The sequence below is a fragment of the Mycteria americana genome, chromosome 18 (assembly GCF_035582795.1).
Source record: "Mycteria americana isolate JAX WOST 10 ecotype Jacksonville Zoo and Gardens chromosome 18, USCA_MyAme_1.0, whole genome shotgun sequence".
Taxonomy (NCBI): domain Eukaryota; kingdom Metazoa; phylum Chordata; class Aves; order Ciconiiformes; family Ciconiidae; genus Mycteria; species Mycteria americana.
In genome coordinates this window covers 3,274,978-3,291,675 of record NC_134382.1, presented here as the reverse complement: position 1 = coordinate 3,291,675, position 16,698 = coordinate 3,274,978, and the positions used below count along the sequence as shown (strand labels likewise).

Here is a 16,698-nt window from a genome sequence, read left to right as displayed (position 1 = left end):
CCACCCGCAAAGCCCACGTGCCCCACCTGCGTGCTTCCCTTATGGGATTTAGTGCTGATGGAGAGCAGACTTTAAAACCTCCAAACCATAGCAGCACAGCAAGGCACAGTCTGCAAGCCACACACAATTAATTAAGCATCTTCCTTTTTTCACATGTGATTTCTAAAAGTTACAGGGAAATTGCACACTAAAAAGCCAAACCAACATGAACTACTTCTGACATAATTGTTAGATAGCATCTATTTGTTGGAGAAACACAACAAGCCATTCCTTACTTCCCTCCGCCTCAAAACAAACAAACAGAAAACTTACACACCAGCATTTACCCAGCAAAGCCCCGACCGGCGCAGGACATCTTCAGCATATTCCCGGACTCTGAAACAGGGATAAACACAGCTCCACGCGCATTTAGAAAGCTAAGAGGAATAGAAAATTTGTACTAACCCAATAGCTTCCTTTCTGTGACTATTCATCCTTCACAATCCAGACAAGAGGACATACCAGGCAGTAAACAAACACTGAAGGGAGGGACTAACTTCAAAGCAACTGTGTAAATCTTACATAATTTGAGGGTTTGAGATCTTGCAGCAGCCTCTTACCAAACGAGGTGTCAGATGATACAAGGAGGTCAAACCTGTAGCAGCCGGAATAAGCAGGGCACTTTGCATCTCTCAATCAGCCCAGCCTGGCACCATTTGTCCGTGGGGACCCAGTGCTGGTCACTCTTAGGAATTCACTTTCAGGAGGAGAACAGTGCCTTTCTTTCACACGTTATCGCACTAGAAAAGCTTTCTACTCTCAAATGGATGGAAGATAATAAAACATGTGAACGCCTTTATTGCTAGGATCTGCTGGAGAGGTGCCTTAATTATTCCCCTTTCTAAAGTGTTCGATGAGGCATTCATACTTTTCCCCAGGTATAAAAACGATGAAGATTTCCAGGCATCTGTGGAAAATATAAGGCAACTCTGGAAGAAATGAGGAGACGGCCCTGAAAACCGCTTCCCTCTCATAGAAAGGATCCTCCAGAAGGTACTTCTGCTGCCATCCCAGGTTTCTAAGTGTCTTCTAGCCAAAATCATCGCTTTGAGCTAAATAAAGCAACCGCACACTGAACCCGAGGCATTTTTCAAAGAGAAATATTTGAAAGGCTCCAGGTTTCACTTCTCCAAACAGGAGAGAGGGAGGACTTGTGGCTGGAAGGCGCTGGGGAGTTTCTTTCTGAAACCCAGCAAGCATCGGGAAATTAAAGAACATGTCCCCTACCTTTGTTACAGGATTCTTGCGAGAAGGAGGGATTCACAGAAAAGTCGTTTCCTAATGCCACGCGCACTAAAAGGGCTATTTTTGTTCTTGTATTAGGCACTTAATAAATGATAATGCAAGGTTTTCATGGTTTTTATTAATATGGTATCTACACAGTGCACATCTCCCTCTTCCTCCTTTTGGAAACTCAGCTTTTGCTTCCCTTAAAGATTTTAAAAAACTAGGACTACATCCTGGCACATACAAATTGTTTCTCCTCTACACAACCTTGAAGCCCGCACTTCTCTCCGAGTCTGTGGTTTTCCACTCATGCTGCATCCTCTTCTCCAAGCAGCATTACCAGCTGACCGTAACGATCTGGAGAGGGATATCTAATCGCCCACTAAGAACCTTTCACGCTTAAAACCTTGATGCCATCTTAGTGGTTTCGGCACTTGCGACGTCGTGGACGGACTATGCTTGATGCGTGGACATTAAGGGCAAACCTAAGCGCATCAGTTACACAGTTAATTCATGGGCAAAGATTGAGGGACAATATTCCTTTTTTTTTTTCCCTCCCCAGTAAGGTTTATTTACCATTAATTCACACCCCTGTGTCCTTAGCATGTTCTGCTAAAGTTGTGTCTTAGCACAGCACGTTCTGCCTAAAGTTGTTTTTAAGGTTAATGCCCAGGTCTCACAAATACACCTCGAAGAGAGCTGTTCTCCCAGCCCTTAGGTGTTAAGGGGAAGGTTCTCCTCCCGAAGATCTTACAGTGCTCGCATCCACGCCTCTGGCAGAGCCAGAAACATTCTCTTTGGGAAAAAAACCCAAATCGCTGTATTTGCAAGTCCGACCTTTAAGCTGTGAAGGGACACTCTGTCTACGCTTTAATGGAAACACATATGACTGAACACAGGCGGCAGCCGGATTTTTCGTTTGATCATCTTAATGACTGGTATTTTTCAGGAAGCGCTCAATACAGCCTTCCTCTTTTGCTATTCATCCTTCCACATGAATATTCATTAGAAATTATTAAACTGCCCATTATTCCAAAGGTCTTTATGATGGGAATCCTCTCCCCCACCTCTTAGTGCCTGTAATGTATGTGTCTCCATCCGAGCTGTCTAGACTCCCTCCATCGTCAGTGGAGACAAGCAGGCACTTCTAGGCTATGATCCCTCTCATCTATTTTAGCGATGATTCACACCCGAGTTGTATTTCTCCCAAAGAAAGGGGAATCTGGACCATTCACGCAGAGGGAGGCACCCAACACAGCCTATCACACCCAACACAGCCTATCGCACTACATGGTTTCCCTGTTTTGTTTGTTTTTTTCAGGGTTTGATTTCCTCTCGCTCTTTTGGCGTACAGCAGGAAGAGAACAGGCGGCAGATTTCTTCCTGCCTTCAGGATCCCTCAGACTAAGCCTGGCTTCTGAGAACTAACATGGGCAGCTTCAACTTCCCTGACCTCAGCTAATTCTTTCCTTCCCTCAGCCTACTCAAGATGATTAAGCAAAATACTTGGAAGGAAATCAAAGCCTTAAAAGCGCAATTAGAAGTGACCATTTTGTTAATACACACAACCCCAAAGTCAAACCCAATCCACCAACAGCACCAGACCTTCCTCGGGCTGCAGCATGCCGGCAGGAAGAAAATCAATTCTCAGCATCTCCCACGAGCTTAACGAACAGCCCAACGCAGAACTCAGGAGGGCATCATCTCCCCCGATGCTGGTGGGAACAATGCCTTCCATACGGCTTGGGTTTTTCCCACCATTCCTAAAAAAGGAGGTTAGGTAGACCTGAAATTGCCAAACCTCACACCAGATACTGGCTCCCGCTCCTGCAGACCTGCAGCTGTCCACAGGTGACTTAGAAATGTTATTTTTAAAACACAGCAGGCCTTCCTCCCCCGGCAGAGGATAAGGCAAGTTCACACGAGGGTCTGGATTTAGCTGCCAGAAATCCTCATATTTGTTAACAAAGACTCTGATCTAATTGCAAGAAGCCTTTACAGCATTAAAAAAAAAAATAATCTCTTTAACAGAATGTAAAATGTTAAAGTCGTTTGAGATGATCTAAATAGTTATCACAGTAATAAAATAGATATATTTTTGTAGGACCCCTTCCCTTCACATCCATCCCCAACACAATGCATTTTTAAGACTCCCAACCTGAAATTAATTTGGAAAAAGAAATCTTTCTCTGCCTGTAGAGGTAAAGAAATCAAATGCACTTTGAAAAAGCAACAGCAGCAGTTAAGCTTCTGGGCCCTGCTACAGAAACAAAGACTGACAGACCAGATTTAGATAAACACCTACTTCTGCAAATTTAGGAAGAGGCTTAATTGCTTTGTCATTTAGAGCCAGCAATTACCAACTATTATTGGGAGGACTGCGGGGGATGGGGGGGTTATTAATTGCAGCAAAATGTCCACTCTTTTTTGGGCAGCTCATTCAAAGAAAACTAGGTATAAAATAAAAAGCCACTTAACTGGACGATAATGTTTTAAAGGATTTTACTGTATAGTCATATGAAGATGGGGTGTGGGTTCTTCTAGAGGGGCTAGCAGTGGTGGTGTTAAGACGTGGGGGCAGGCTGCAAAATCGCCCTTTTTGAGGGATTTTTGGGGCTCGTTCCTCCGGTAGGGAAATGGCTGCTAATTTCTAGAGTGGGCAGAGCGTCGGGCGCTGAAGGAAGGCTTCAAAAATAAGAACTGACCTAAAACTCAAAGGTTGAGATGTAAAGCCCAGTTACCTCCCTCAGACCTCACTTTTACACAGGCACTGCTGTTTCACTGCATAACCGCGGCGCTTTCCTGCGCTGTGTGAGAAAAAATCTTCACGCAAGAGCGAAAGCCGCTCCAGCGTCAGGGGTTGGGGTTTTTCATTAAAAAAAAAAAAAAAATGGTTTTTGTAGAAAGCTGAGGTATTTTTAACCGCCGGGTTTCCAGGGCGGCTGAGGGGCGGCGCGGCCGGCCCCGCCCTGAGGGCGGCGCGGCGGCGGGCCCGGCCGGCTCCCGCCGGTTCAGACCGGTTCTCAGACACAAACAACCCGGCCCCCCCGCTCGCTGAGACGGCCGCCGGCCCGGGGCTGCGCGCCCCCCTCACAAAGGCACCGCGGCGAGGAAACCACCCGCCCTTCGCTTCAAAACACCCGGGTGAGGCGGCCCCGCGCCCCCGGCCGCCTTCTCTCTCCCGACCCCCCCCCAGCCCCAACCGTGCCGCCATTACAGCGGCGGGACGGGCTCCCGCCGCCACCAGAGGCTATGAGGCGACCTAAAGCGGCGGATTTTCAGAGGGAGATAAAAATCTATTATGCAACGCACATTTTTAATAGATTACTCTAGAGTATACAGATGAGGTAATGCGAGTTGGCGCTCTCCCCCAGCCGCTCTGTCAGCAGCTCGGCGGCGGCGGGGCTCGGCCGGGAGAGCACGGCTTCGCCTCCCTCCCTCCGGGCTGAGGTGACTGATGGGCTGTCGCTGGTTCCCGTCCCAAGGGGACGGGGACACCATTTGCTCGCCAGCTGCGAGGAGATCTTAGAACCCGGGCGATGTATTACATTTTTTTTTCCGCAGGAGTATCTATTTATGTGTAAACATGCGTGTGCGTGCATGCATAGGTAGTCTTTTTCGGCCGTTTTTGAGAAGGGAGGGTGCAAAGGTTTACTTTCTGTATGTTAATCTCTTCAGCACAAAAATAGCTCTTTTTCTCTCTTCAAAGCTATCTGAAAATTTTCTGCCTGTGCGCTCAATCTCAAGAAACTTGATACACTCCCAAGGGTAAAAAAAAAAAAAAAAAAAATGTTTAAGAGGATGGTCTAGGTTATATTTAGATGAGAAGCAGTGCAGGCTGACATGAACAGAAACACAAGAAAGAACAAAGTGAAAATGCTCGACAGTTGGTAACAAAAACCTGAGAATATATGAGTTGGATTTTTAAATTTTCTTTTCCCTAATTCACATTTCCCTGTACAGAGAGAACATCAAAGCAGCACATGGCTTTATGTGAACAAAAGGTAAAGATTAGGTGTTTCACCTGACTCTTACAGGATTTACTGTTGCCTTTGTGGTAATTGAAAAGGAGGCTTCCTACTCTACGCAATTTTAAAATTTTTTTTAAATCTTAGCCTAATTCTTTTTCCCACACAAATAGGAGCGTGCTCAACCCTGTCGTCCTACCAGAAGAGATTAAAAATATTCAGGTGATCTCTCCAGCGCAAAATTTATGTGGAATTATTTAACATCAGCAAAGGCCATCTCACAGATTCTTAAATAAAGACTGAACAGCTACATTTAACCTAATTCTTCCTGATTTTTCAGCTGTCCCCAGCAGAGACATCTCTCAACCCACTCAAAACCCTAAATCCCATTCCATGTCAGTGATTCATCACTTGCTGGCAGACAAACTAAGCGGGAAAGAGGAGATGAAGACAATGGTAGGGAAAGGTCTGCATTATGTAATGAAACTAAATTCACTTTTTTCTACTTTCACTTCAGCTGTTTAAACAGGCTAAGAAAGTCCCCGACAAAATAAAACACACTGGAGCCTCCATGGGAGGTTTCAGGGGAGCCTGTTTTTCCCATGATTAAAATTCTCTTGGCAGTATTTTTCATCAGTTTATTTCAATATTAAGACACATAAAATAACACATACGTATTCCTTTCCAACTGTAACTCATTGCTCCAGAAAGAATTTCATCACAGAGAAATCTAAAATTAAAAAACAATCTCTAATTACTTTATGAAAGCCTTGCCCACTTGTCTTTAGAACTTTAAGTACAGCTATCACAATTATTGAAAAAAATCCATTTTCAGATGTCTATATGTGCAACTTCTTCCCATCACTTTAATTCCACACTACAGGAATGACTATGCTCTCCTGAATCATCGTGAAAATAAAGTCACTTTGCGTCTAAGCTGAAGTTGCTTTTTTAATTCCAGAGCAAGATCTATTTTACATTCCAAGCTATAGGAAATTATTCATCTAACGAGTAAATCCTCCAGCATCCTCAACATCAGACAACCGAATAAGCACTCTTAAAAAATAAATTGAAGGAGGCAGCAAAGGGAAATCTCAGGTCACTTATCTGTAAACTTACACACACGCACACACGCGGTGTTCATACTTTGACATTCTGGACATCACCTACAGGAAATCAAACACTTCTGCCAGGATTCTGTAAATAAGCTTAAATCCCATCTCAACAAGGTACTTCACCACGTGCCCAGCTTTTAAGAGCGAAACATCCCACTGCTCAGTGCCATGTGGTTCAATACGTCGCTGCAGCAAAGCTTTAAAAATAATCACTAACACATGGAGCAGTAAGAAACGCGTAAAGCCATTTGACATTACAAAACTGAATAAAAATGCACAGAAATTTTTTTTAGCGCATTAGAACACCTCAACAAGCAGCCTAAAACAAAAAAAGGGGGGGGGGGGGGGAGGGGGAATTTTTTCAGGAGGTTGGGCAGGGCACAAACAGAATGTGGTTGGCTTCCTATGGGACCACAGAGCTTCCATGCATATTCAGCTTCTTCCATGACACAGTACAGAAAATACGTTTGCTAATATATCATTTGTGGCACACATTTGAATCAACAAAATGGAGAAATTAAGGCTTCTGGTTGCAGAAGATTAAAATATAATTTTTGAGGGTTTTTACTCTTTCAAGGTGATTTAAAAAAAAAAAAAAAAAAACAAAAAAAACCAAAAAAAACCAAAACCAACAAACAAAACCCAGCGATCCTTTTCCATAACATGGGTGGGGAATGAGAAATCTCACATTAAGACAACTTCAAAACTTGTGTTTTGAACTCTTCCTCCAATCCACCCAGGTGACGCCATCCAAGAAAGCGGCTCCCGCAGAAAGCACACACATCCACCAGCTTCCCCACCTCAAAACATACCACATAAAGCCCTGCTTCAGAGAATATGGTTTATTTTTACCGTGTTCCTTTTGGTCTCATCTTCTACATTACTCCTTTGCAGCTCACATTATAAATCCCCTTTAAAGGCCTCAAATATACATTTAAAGCGAAGCTCAGCTGAGATCCAATACAACAAACTCCGAACCTTTTTGAAATGAAGGCTTTTTTTCCTTTTTAAAAAAAAAAAAAAAAAAAAAATCTACAGAGCATCTTTCCTCACGTTATTGTCCAGGAAAATCATCTCCCTTTAATGAAAGTCGTATTTACTTCACACAGCTCTTTGAAAACCACAAGGAACGAAGCCCAAACTTCCCCTTCGCCACCTTTCTGCTCATTTTTCACAGCACCTGAAGGATGGTGCCACGCACAAAAATCCTGACAAGTGTTCAACACCCACGAGTGTCCCCAGGCTCCAGCATTTGTCCCCAGACACTCACAGGAGCATGGGTAAGAGACTCACCTCTCTAAGTGAACACAACTTGTTTTGCCTTTTCCACCCTGTCAGCTGAGACAGACACGACGAGACTTGAGTGACAAAGTTCAATTTCAGAAGAATTGTGTCATAAAGACCTTAATAATTTCATAGCATCACAAAATCAGCCATTTCCACTTACAATAAAGCCGTAAGAGGATCTCCGGTTTGCTAAAACCCCTGAGAAATACTACGGAAATTGCAAAAAGTAATTCTTCTTCAGACAACAACCATCCTTAGTTATTCCAGATAAATCCCACTCTAGAAATGAAAAATATATAGGGAATTTGGTAAACCAGTCCAAGGATGACACAGCCAGAATTTATTACACGGGGTATGGAGATGCAAATAAATTTCTGCCTGGTCTGGGTATGTGAAACCTGAATATATCGCCCAGCGAGGGGGAGCACCTCACCAGTAAAAAGGGGGCGAGGTAGCTTTCGCTCACCACAGGGTATGAGGGGCTTACATATTTACACTGCTAAATTCAAAGTGTGTTAAAAATTAGAAAAGTCCACTTGTGCTTTAAAAGACTTCAAGGGCAGGTGGGGTTTTGCTTTACACAGTAAAGATGTTTATTAGTTAAATGTTTATTAGTATCTAACTCATTGCTTAGAAACATGTAAAACTCCTTTCTGATCCTTCAAAATGAAATATGTTATCCACCAGATTCTATTACTTGCTCTACTGAATTTGAATTTTACTGTATTAATAAAAAAAAAATGTTTATTTCCCCTTCCTCCCAGAGTATCATCTAGTTTTCCATTACTACAACTAGAAATTGCCAAGAAAATGAAATGCTAAAGCACAACAGACGCTGCTTATCTTCTGATTACATCTTCAAACTTTGTTCCAGTGGGATCCAATTTAGTCCTCTCAAATGCAGAGCAGTATTTCATCCCGTCTCGACATCCCAGCAATGACATTTTATAAATATTACAAGTTTCTTGGACTCCCTTGTATCCATTCTGCAACAAGCAAACAAGCACCAGAAGAGATTTTTTCCTGCTTGGGATTTTTTTTTTAAACCTTAAATGTAATCAGGCCTCCTTTCGATTCATCTTCTCTAGGGGTTTGGGGTTTTTTTGAGATCTCTGGAAGTCTCACCAATTTTTTTAAGCTGTAGTAAGTGTGAAAGTCTTTGACAAAGGGTTGTCTTTAAGTGTTAAGATCTCACTGAGAGAGAGAGGTGTTAGAAATAACCAAACAAGCCTTTAAAGCAGCCTAAAAGTCGTCTCAAGTATTCTAGAGGTGCCTCTCTCTCCACCTGCTCTCCAGCCAAGACAGGACCTGAATTTCTAAATCCAGGAGGAGAAAACAATAATTAAAAGAAGAAGTAAATAAATCTTTGCACAGTTCTTCAGACGTCGGGGGGTGGGGCAATCAGAAGAGGAGACACTCACTTCCTCACCTACACTTCTGCACGCTCTCCCCAGCGTCAGCCCATCTCACCCTTCCAGAAGGTCCAATGTTCAAGCAGGTAAGATTTTATGAGAATGGTTACCTTGATTAGAGAGTTACCAGTGGTAAAATTCCATTCATAGTGATAATCGAACACTAAGTATTTATTATACCGATATACTTATTTACTTAATGAATATTTTCTGTTTTGGGAAAGAACTGGTACGCCAAGGAAACGTTTCCAACTCTGGAAACCCTTCTGAAGAGCAGAGCTCTTCACCAAACAGAGCATAAAACTTCTACAGGTACAATAGTAGCTTCCTGGTTTCCACTTGGAGGGTGAATTTACTCTTAAAAAGCTAAATATCTGAAAGGCATCTCAACACGAATTTTCAAATTACTAAAAGAAATCCAGTCATTAGCTCTAGTAGTCTTATTTTTTTCCTATATGTAGTTTATAAAGCCACACAAATACAGAACTACCGCAGCTATTACAGAACCAAGGACATGGGTGTATCGCTAGGAAATGGATACTTGGATTTGGGGTTTTTTTTAAATTCTTCCAAGTCTACAATTTTTGCTGTGAGGCAACAGGGGGAAAAGAATGGAAAGGCAACACATCAACCTTTTAAACCTTAGTGGCAACAAGGAATGAGAGGAAACTGGACAATACTACTCATCATTTCCCAAACTCTTTTAAAATGTGTCCTGTAGGAAGTAGTCGGACCTTCAAATTTGCTTATTTCCTCACTTAAGCAAATAGAGTATTTACCCCATTCTCCAACCACACAGGAGCAGCCAGGGGTGCAGCAAGGCCTGGTGTCCGTACATCCCCGCTTTGCCTAGCTAGCACCTTATGGATGCTGTGCAGATCCACCACAGAAAATAATTAACGACGGCAACAGCATTCCCCTTGGATCTGTTTGGCGCCAACTTCGTCTTTCTACATTTCACGCCGGTTTACTTCTACATCAATGAAAAATGCTTTGCCACGGAACACCTTCTGTTTTCACAGCCCGGGCTCACAACGCCTCACCGTGCCTCCGAAAACGACCCACAAAACCCACAGGACGGTCGCTCTGGGTGGGGCAACAACCCGCAGTGACCTTACCTGTCGCTGCTGGTACTGCTGCTGCTGCTGATGGAGTCGCTGCTGGAAGATCTGCTCCTGGATCCGCTGCCACTGGGGGAGCGGGTGGGTCTGGACGCCTGGCTGGCCAGCCTCTGCGGGGACTGCGTCCTGGACTGGGATGAATGCGGCGACCGACTCCTGCTGTGCTGGTAATTCCTCTCTGGCCTTCTGCCTCGTACCTCCCGTGTAATATCATCCCTGTAGATATCCCTGTGTACCACACTGGGCAATGTAAACTGCTCCCGGGCCCTAGGTTCGTAACGGGGGTCATGAGCATCAAAACGGTTTGGACTTCGACTCCGAGAAGTATAATAGAGCCCGTGTTGTAAAGTCCGCTCTCGAGGATCTCTATAGTAATCCTGATCGTAATGTCTCGTCCGATCAAATCCTCCCGTCCCCCGCTCATGGTGTCCATAGGCACTATGTTCATAAGCACGCTCCCTGTTATCTGAAGCCCTGCATTTAGGAAGGGGGAAAAATATCTCATCAGAAAGGGGCAAGCACAACTAAAAGCAAATCATGCAAACATTCACGTCAGCACTGAACTTATTGTTGCGACTGCTTCTCCACTAAACAGCAATAACCTATCAAGCAAACACTGACAAACTTAAAAACATTTTACTTGACTCTGAAGTTATAGTCATATACGATAAAGCTGAGCAATCATTTTGTTTTAATCATAATATCAGGCTTTCATGACCAGCATCTTGCCTGCACAGGAAAAAAAATACTGCTTTCCAGTGCAGAATCCGCATTTAAGTCATGTTTGTTTACTGAATTAAATTCAGTAAACAAGGAAAACTTCATGTTTGTGGACATCATAATTAACTTTTTTTTCCCCCTCCATTTTTGCTTAAGAGCTTCAAAAATTTTTCTGGAATTTGGTAATTACTGGAGCTCTTCTAATTATCCTTCTGCAAAAATGGCATCGCAAATTGGGCTGTAGCCATGAAAGCCTCCGTGCAAAGCATGACCCAGAGGTAAGAAGCTGCTTTCAAAAGGGGTAGCATAACCCATAGAGAAGGCCCAGAAAATTTGGGGTTTTCTTGTTGCTGTTCTAAAATATTTCATCCTCTTAGAGGGAATTTTGCTTTTATCAGACTGCTACACTCAATTCTCGTCAAAGCTGCATACCCTCAAGAAACGTCTTGACTACTTATGTCAGAATACTTAGACTGCCAGGGTGCAGGCCCCAAAAAGATACTAAGACCCTAGGCAAGGAGTATAAATTAAATTTGTCAGTAGGTGTTTTTGTCTGTTGAGACCTCTCACAGAATTTCTATCTTCACAAGCACACTACTTTCATGTAGCTAAGGTCCGTTTTGTTTCAGTATTTCCAACATTTTGTATGTCAGTTGAGAAAGGCTCTATGTTCTCAGAAAGTTAGTGTGATCTCTCAAATAAAGAGATAGTAAAACTGACAGATAAAGTTAAAAGAACATTACAAATAGTTTAGTAGTCTAATTTAGACAAGTACCAGGACGGTATGTCTAAGTTACGTCCGCAAAATGAAACATCAAAAATGATTATGTTGAATGTTTAAAAAATACTTGCAAAATTCTAAATATGTCAGGGTAGCCAAAGTTAATTTAAAAATTTAATTATCCATCTTATGAAGGACATTTCAACCTTTTTTTTTTCAGCCTTCTCTCTCGGATTCTTCCTTCAGAATCAATTATTAGTCACTTCAATCCCCTGAATCCTAATAACCCAATTCTGCCGTGTGCTTCCTCCTCCTCTCCTGCATCACGGGTCTGTCTTCTATTTAAAAGGGCAGAAATATTTCAGGTATCTTTTATAAACTGAAAATGGGATTTGAATCTTTTTTGATTAGCATCTCAGGAAGTTCCTTCCATTCTTTCTCCAATGAATCACTAGATCCTTAATCCTCTAAATAGATTCATCCTCTGTTGTTAAATTATATCTCATTTTCAAGCTTTCTACAGAGCTAGCTCATATTTTGCCTGCATTTTTTCTCTCAAATTACACATAAGAAACTACCAAACCAGTGCAACGGAATGTCACTAACTTGTATATCCGCTTGAAATTCATTGTTGCCTTTCTATTTTCATTATCTCTTGCTTGCAACAATGGCATTTTGAAAGATATTTCAGGATCTGGCACAGAAACATGTCTTTTTTTTTTTCCCCCTTTTGAAGGACCAAGATCAACAATTTTATAAATGATTGCATTTAGCGTCCTACAAAGTGTTAATCAGTGAAAGCTGATTTAATGAGGTAAGAGAAAAAGCAGTATTTTCTAGAGGGTTACTGCTATATAGCTGACATAAAAGAACAAAGTCCTTATCCATGAAAAGGACACAGAAGACAGACAGAGGAGCTAGCAGAGCTGAAAATCTAATGGCTACAGTGCTTTTTTGATTTATCTATTAGTACTAAGTACTACTGGAGTTAGTGGAAAGAGAGGGTTTGACTTGGGTTAGGAGAGGGGCTAATATACACAGGGCAGGACATACCAACCTTTTCCAAGTGTGGAAACACGACCTATATTCCCAATTAAATCTAGGGAGAGAATTGTGAACATAACTTCCCCAATTTTGGCCCCTCTTACAGGGGTAATCCACCTTCTTAATGGGCAAGGGTGTCAAATGATATTTTAGATGAACCAACAAGAAAAAAAAAATCTTAGTGACAAGACAAAAAAAAAATTCCACTGGAAGGAAGTAGTCCCAGACTGAAACCATAACTCTGAAACCCCCAGACTTCTTTCTTGAGACAGTAGGCACTTAAATAGATCCATTATTTTAATTTCCAGCCCTATGTCTGAATCAAGCAGCTGGTAGAAGATCACCCAATGCACGAGGGCACTCATCGCTGCTGGCCAGCAGGCATCCTCTAGCCGCCTTTGTAACCATCCAGCCCAGTCATTTCTCACTGGCATATCCACAAACTGGTATTAGCGCCACGTCCTTAAAACTAAAGTATGTTTAATGTGGAGTAGCAAAGAGCTTTTTAAGAGACTAGATAGTAATCCACTCCCCATGGCTACTGGCGTCTTGACTGTATACCATCCAATAAATTCAAGGCAGTAGTTCTTATCCCAGCATTAGAAAAAACACTATAATTTCCAAAATTTAGTAATGTCCATCATCTCTTTTTGCCAATACCATCAGAAAGAATAATCCCAGTAACTTGGAAATGATGTAGATCCAAAATGGAAACATCACAAGCTGCCTTCGGTCTTCTCCATCCAAGCGTTATTTCCATGGCTAAGTGTTGTCTGTAGAATCCAAGGGGCTGCATCATTAAAGTCTACTAGAAATTTTGTGGTGACAATCCAATTAACATACCAACTGCGTATAGTGAGAACTGAGAACTAGGCATCAAGCTTTCACAGAATTTTAGGTTCTAGTATTCCGAAGATACTCCACAGAGAACTTCACCACATGTTGTAGAGTAAGATAGCTCCATCTGGCAGCAGGGATACATCCGAGCAAGGCCTTAATATTATCCAAGAAATGGAATCGTTACTTCTAGAAAAGAGTAACTCCAATATCGATGCTGGCCAAAGGAAATCTTCCATCTTAAAACCACCTTATTTCAAGTGTAGATATCCAACCAGCTGCAGAAAACATCCTCTATGGATCCACAAGGTACCAGCCACTGGGATAGAAATCACTTCCGTTTCCAACCCAAAATAGGAAACATAGATAATTCCCAAAATTTTAAATCCATCTGGGGGCCCTAGATACGAGTTTGTGTTTCTCACCATATCAAATACAAAATACCTGCCTAGAGAAACCTTGGAACTTACCCATCAAGTCTCCGCTCATAACGTCCTTCCCGTGCATGAAGTGATGGTGGGGGACCGTAAGTGGGCCCCCCACCACCTCCTCTGAACCCAGAAACCTCTCTACTACGAGATGCTATGGAAACTGTATCATCCAATCCCCGAGCAGCACTGGGAATGGTTCCTGGTTCATTATAATCCGTCCGTAGGTCTCTATCTCCCATTTTGTTGACAGAGTTGTGTGCCTTCTGCGCACTTTTGATGTCCACAAAATCCACAAACGCTGCCACTCCACCTTCCGACCCCCTCTTAGGGAGTATTTTGACACTTTCGACACGTCCATATCTGGAAGAAAAGCAAAGCAGAGCACATATGTTAGTGCTGGTAGAAAAAGACCACGTTTAATAACATTGCCTCCTGCAAAATCAACACCAGCTTCAAACCCTTTGCCCTTCCCATACGGCAGGGAAATCAATCTCAAAGCACGGCAGAGGTTCGAAGACACATTTTCAAAAAGAGGGAAAAAGCCATTTGTAGAGGGGGAAAAAGCCACGGAAACTTTCCATCGTTACATTCAAAACTCCTCTCTTTTGGTTAGCCTACCATGAGATTGCCCTTTTTATAAGAACAGAGCAACAGCAGCTGAAGAAATAGAAAGGTATTTGCAATTAGAGCAGCCCTTCTCATTTTTAATCTGACGAGCAAGACGTAATTAAAACAAAACTGTGTCACAACAAGTAAAAATAAAGACATCCCAACAATTTTCTTAAGAAAAAAATGACCTTGACACAGCCATTCCATTACTCCGATCTATATTTAATCCATTCAGCGCTAGAACAAGAGTCTTCATTCTGATCCTCCTTCCTGATCTCAAACCCATTTATTTACAACAGCCTCGCAGGACACTTTTGAAGCGTGGCCAACGCAGGCACCCCCGGACCGGGATGCTTCTGGGGTTCAACTTTACATCCCCCCCTGTGGGCCAAGCTGCACAACAGGCACGCTGAGGAAAGCTGATGGGAACGTGACGCCACCCTACTTAATGTGTGTGAAATTAAGTAATTGCAACACAGACACTTACAGGTGAGTAAACGTCTACGTAACAAAAAAATAAAAACAAACATGTTTGTGCACACAAGAAAACATGATGTAAAAATGTTTTTAAATAACTTGCATCAGCTCCTATCAGAAAAGGTAAAATGGGGAAGTATGAACATAGCAGTATTTTACAACAGCCAAGAACTGCAGGTCGCGCTTTGGTTGCTCATTTCTCTCAGGCCAGAGGTTTAGCAAAACAGGTAAGGACTTGAACTGCAGTTGTTAATCCATGACAAAAAGAGGCAAAAAGCTTATTTTTGAATGCACTGACAAACAGGAAAGGGACACACAAATAAAAAACTAATCAAGAAATATTTGTAGACTCTATGAAGAATGATTGCAAAAAATTTTCTATTCGCAAAGGCAGCACAATGCTGAACAGATGTAAACAAATCTTAAACAAGAAAAGCTGTTTTCAGCTATACATGTAGGAAAAAGCTAATACAATTGCCTGTGTGAGGAGCAAACGCTGTCAGAACCTGCATCAGACTCCGTTTTATGCGTGGCTTTCAATATACCTTAAAATTTCATCATTGTTGTTGGATGACTAATCCTTAAATACGATTTGAAAACCTGTGTCACTGACTGCTGGCTTCTCATTCCAACCTGACCTACTATATTTTATATATAATCTGGTTTGGATTTAGATCTCATTTTCCTCTGGTTTATACTCCACCGAATACAGCACATTGTACGTTAAGGAATACGTGTGCAAACAAGAGCACCTTTCAAGTCAGTAAAAGTCAGGCCTAAAAAGGCAAGGTTGCCTATGGGACGCATTCTTGCCTCTCAGCTGCCCAGAGCAGAGCTTGCCACCTTTGTACTCCTGGGTACAGCATGGCGATGTTTAATTCTCAGGAGTTTCCTCACCTGTGATACCAAACTGATGCACTGGTCAGTTTTTATTCTAATTAAAAGCTGCAAGGAGCAACTAATGGCGAATGGTACTGCAGGAAAGATACTTCTTGAAGTTTGTCCTCTCCTGAGGCTGGATAAGGCCATCTTACCTTGAAGGCAAGATTTGGAAAGATCAGAAAAGTAGAGGATATGGTTAACAAAATTCATGTGAGGAAAAAAAATGGCCAATTGGATGTGGCACATGCAAAGAGAGAAGAAACAGGAAAGGAAGAAGGGGGAAGGAAAACAGGAAAGAGCCCATTTGAAAAAATGTTCATGCCATGAATGAACATGATGAAAAATATGAAAAATAATTAGGTATCCTAGTTAGCATCACCCTTTAACGTGCGTTTCAATGCCGGTTCTCTACAGACAGCAAAGGAAAGATGTAACAGGGCAGAGTGCTCCGACTCTCATATCCATTGAGTTTTTCTTCTAAATAATGTAGTTATAGAAGTGACTGGTTGGAACACGTACTTTCCTTTTGCTCACTGTTTACACGTTCAGTTTCTGGCAACACGAGCCCGTACTTTGTCCACAATCCTCGGGGGGGGGGGGAATAGTATCTTAGCACTACTCAAAAAAATCTAAAATCCTAATTGACCTTTCTGACTGCAGTCACTACAGCCTACTCAATATGAAGTGCTGCCTGCCAGTTACATCAGAAATGGGCTCTGAAAGACTCTTCCCACTCATCATCCTGACAAAAATTCTTCTATTTCCTCATTCTGAAATCCTAACAACGTACGTGTTATTATAACATACG

At 42.3% G+C, this 16,698-nt stretch overlaps 1 protein-coding gene across 5 annotated transcripts in view; it reads right to left on the bottom strand.

Moving 5' to 3' along the window:
- The window catches only part of SPEN (spen family transcriptional repressor), a 67,546-nt gene that overhangs the window by 33,897 nt on the left and 16,951 nt on the right, over positions 1-16,698 (bottom strand). For 4 of the 5 annotated variants that reach the window (XM_075520541.1, XM_075520542.1, XM_075520543.1 and 1 more), the window contains exons 2-3: positions 13,962-14,282; positions 10,167-10,643 (exon numbers count right to left, since the gene is read on the bottom strand). In XM_075520541.1, the coding sequence (XP_075376656.1) occupies positions 10,167-10,643; positions 13,962-14,282 (798 nt within the window). Of the gene's footprint in view, positions 1-10,166; positions 10,644-12,667; positions 13,265-13,961; positions 14,283-16,698 lie in introns of those variants that run through there. The other variant, XM_075520546.1, reaches the window with a different exon arrangement.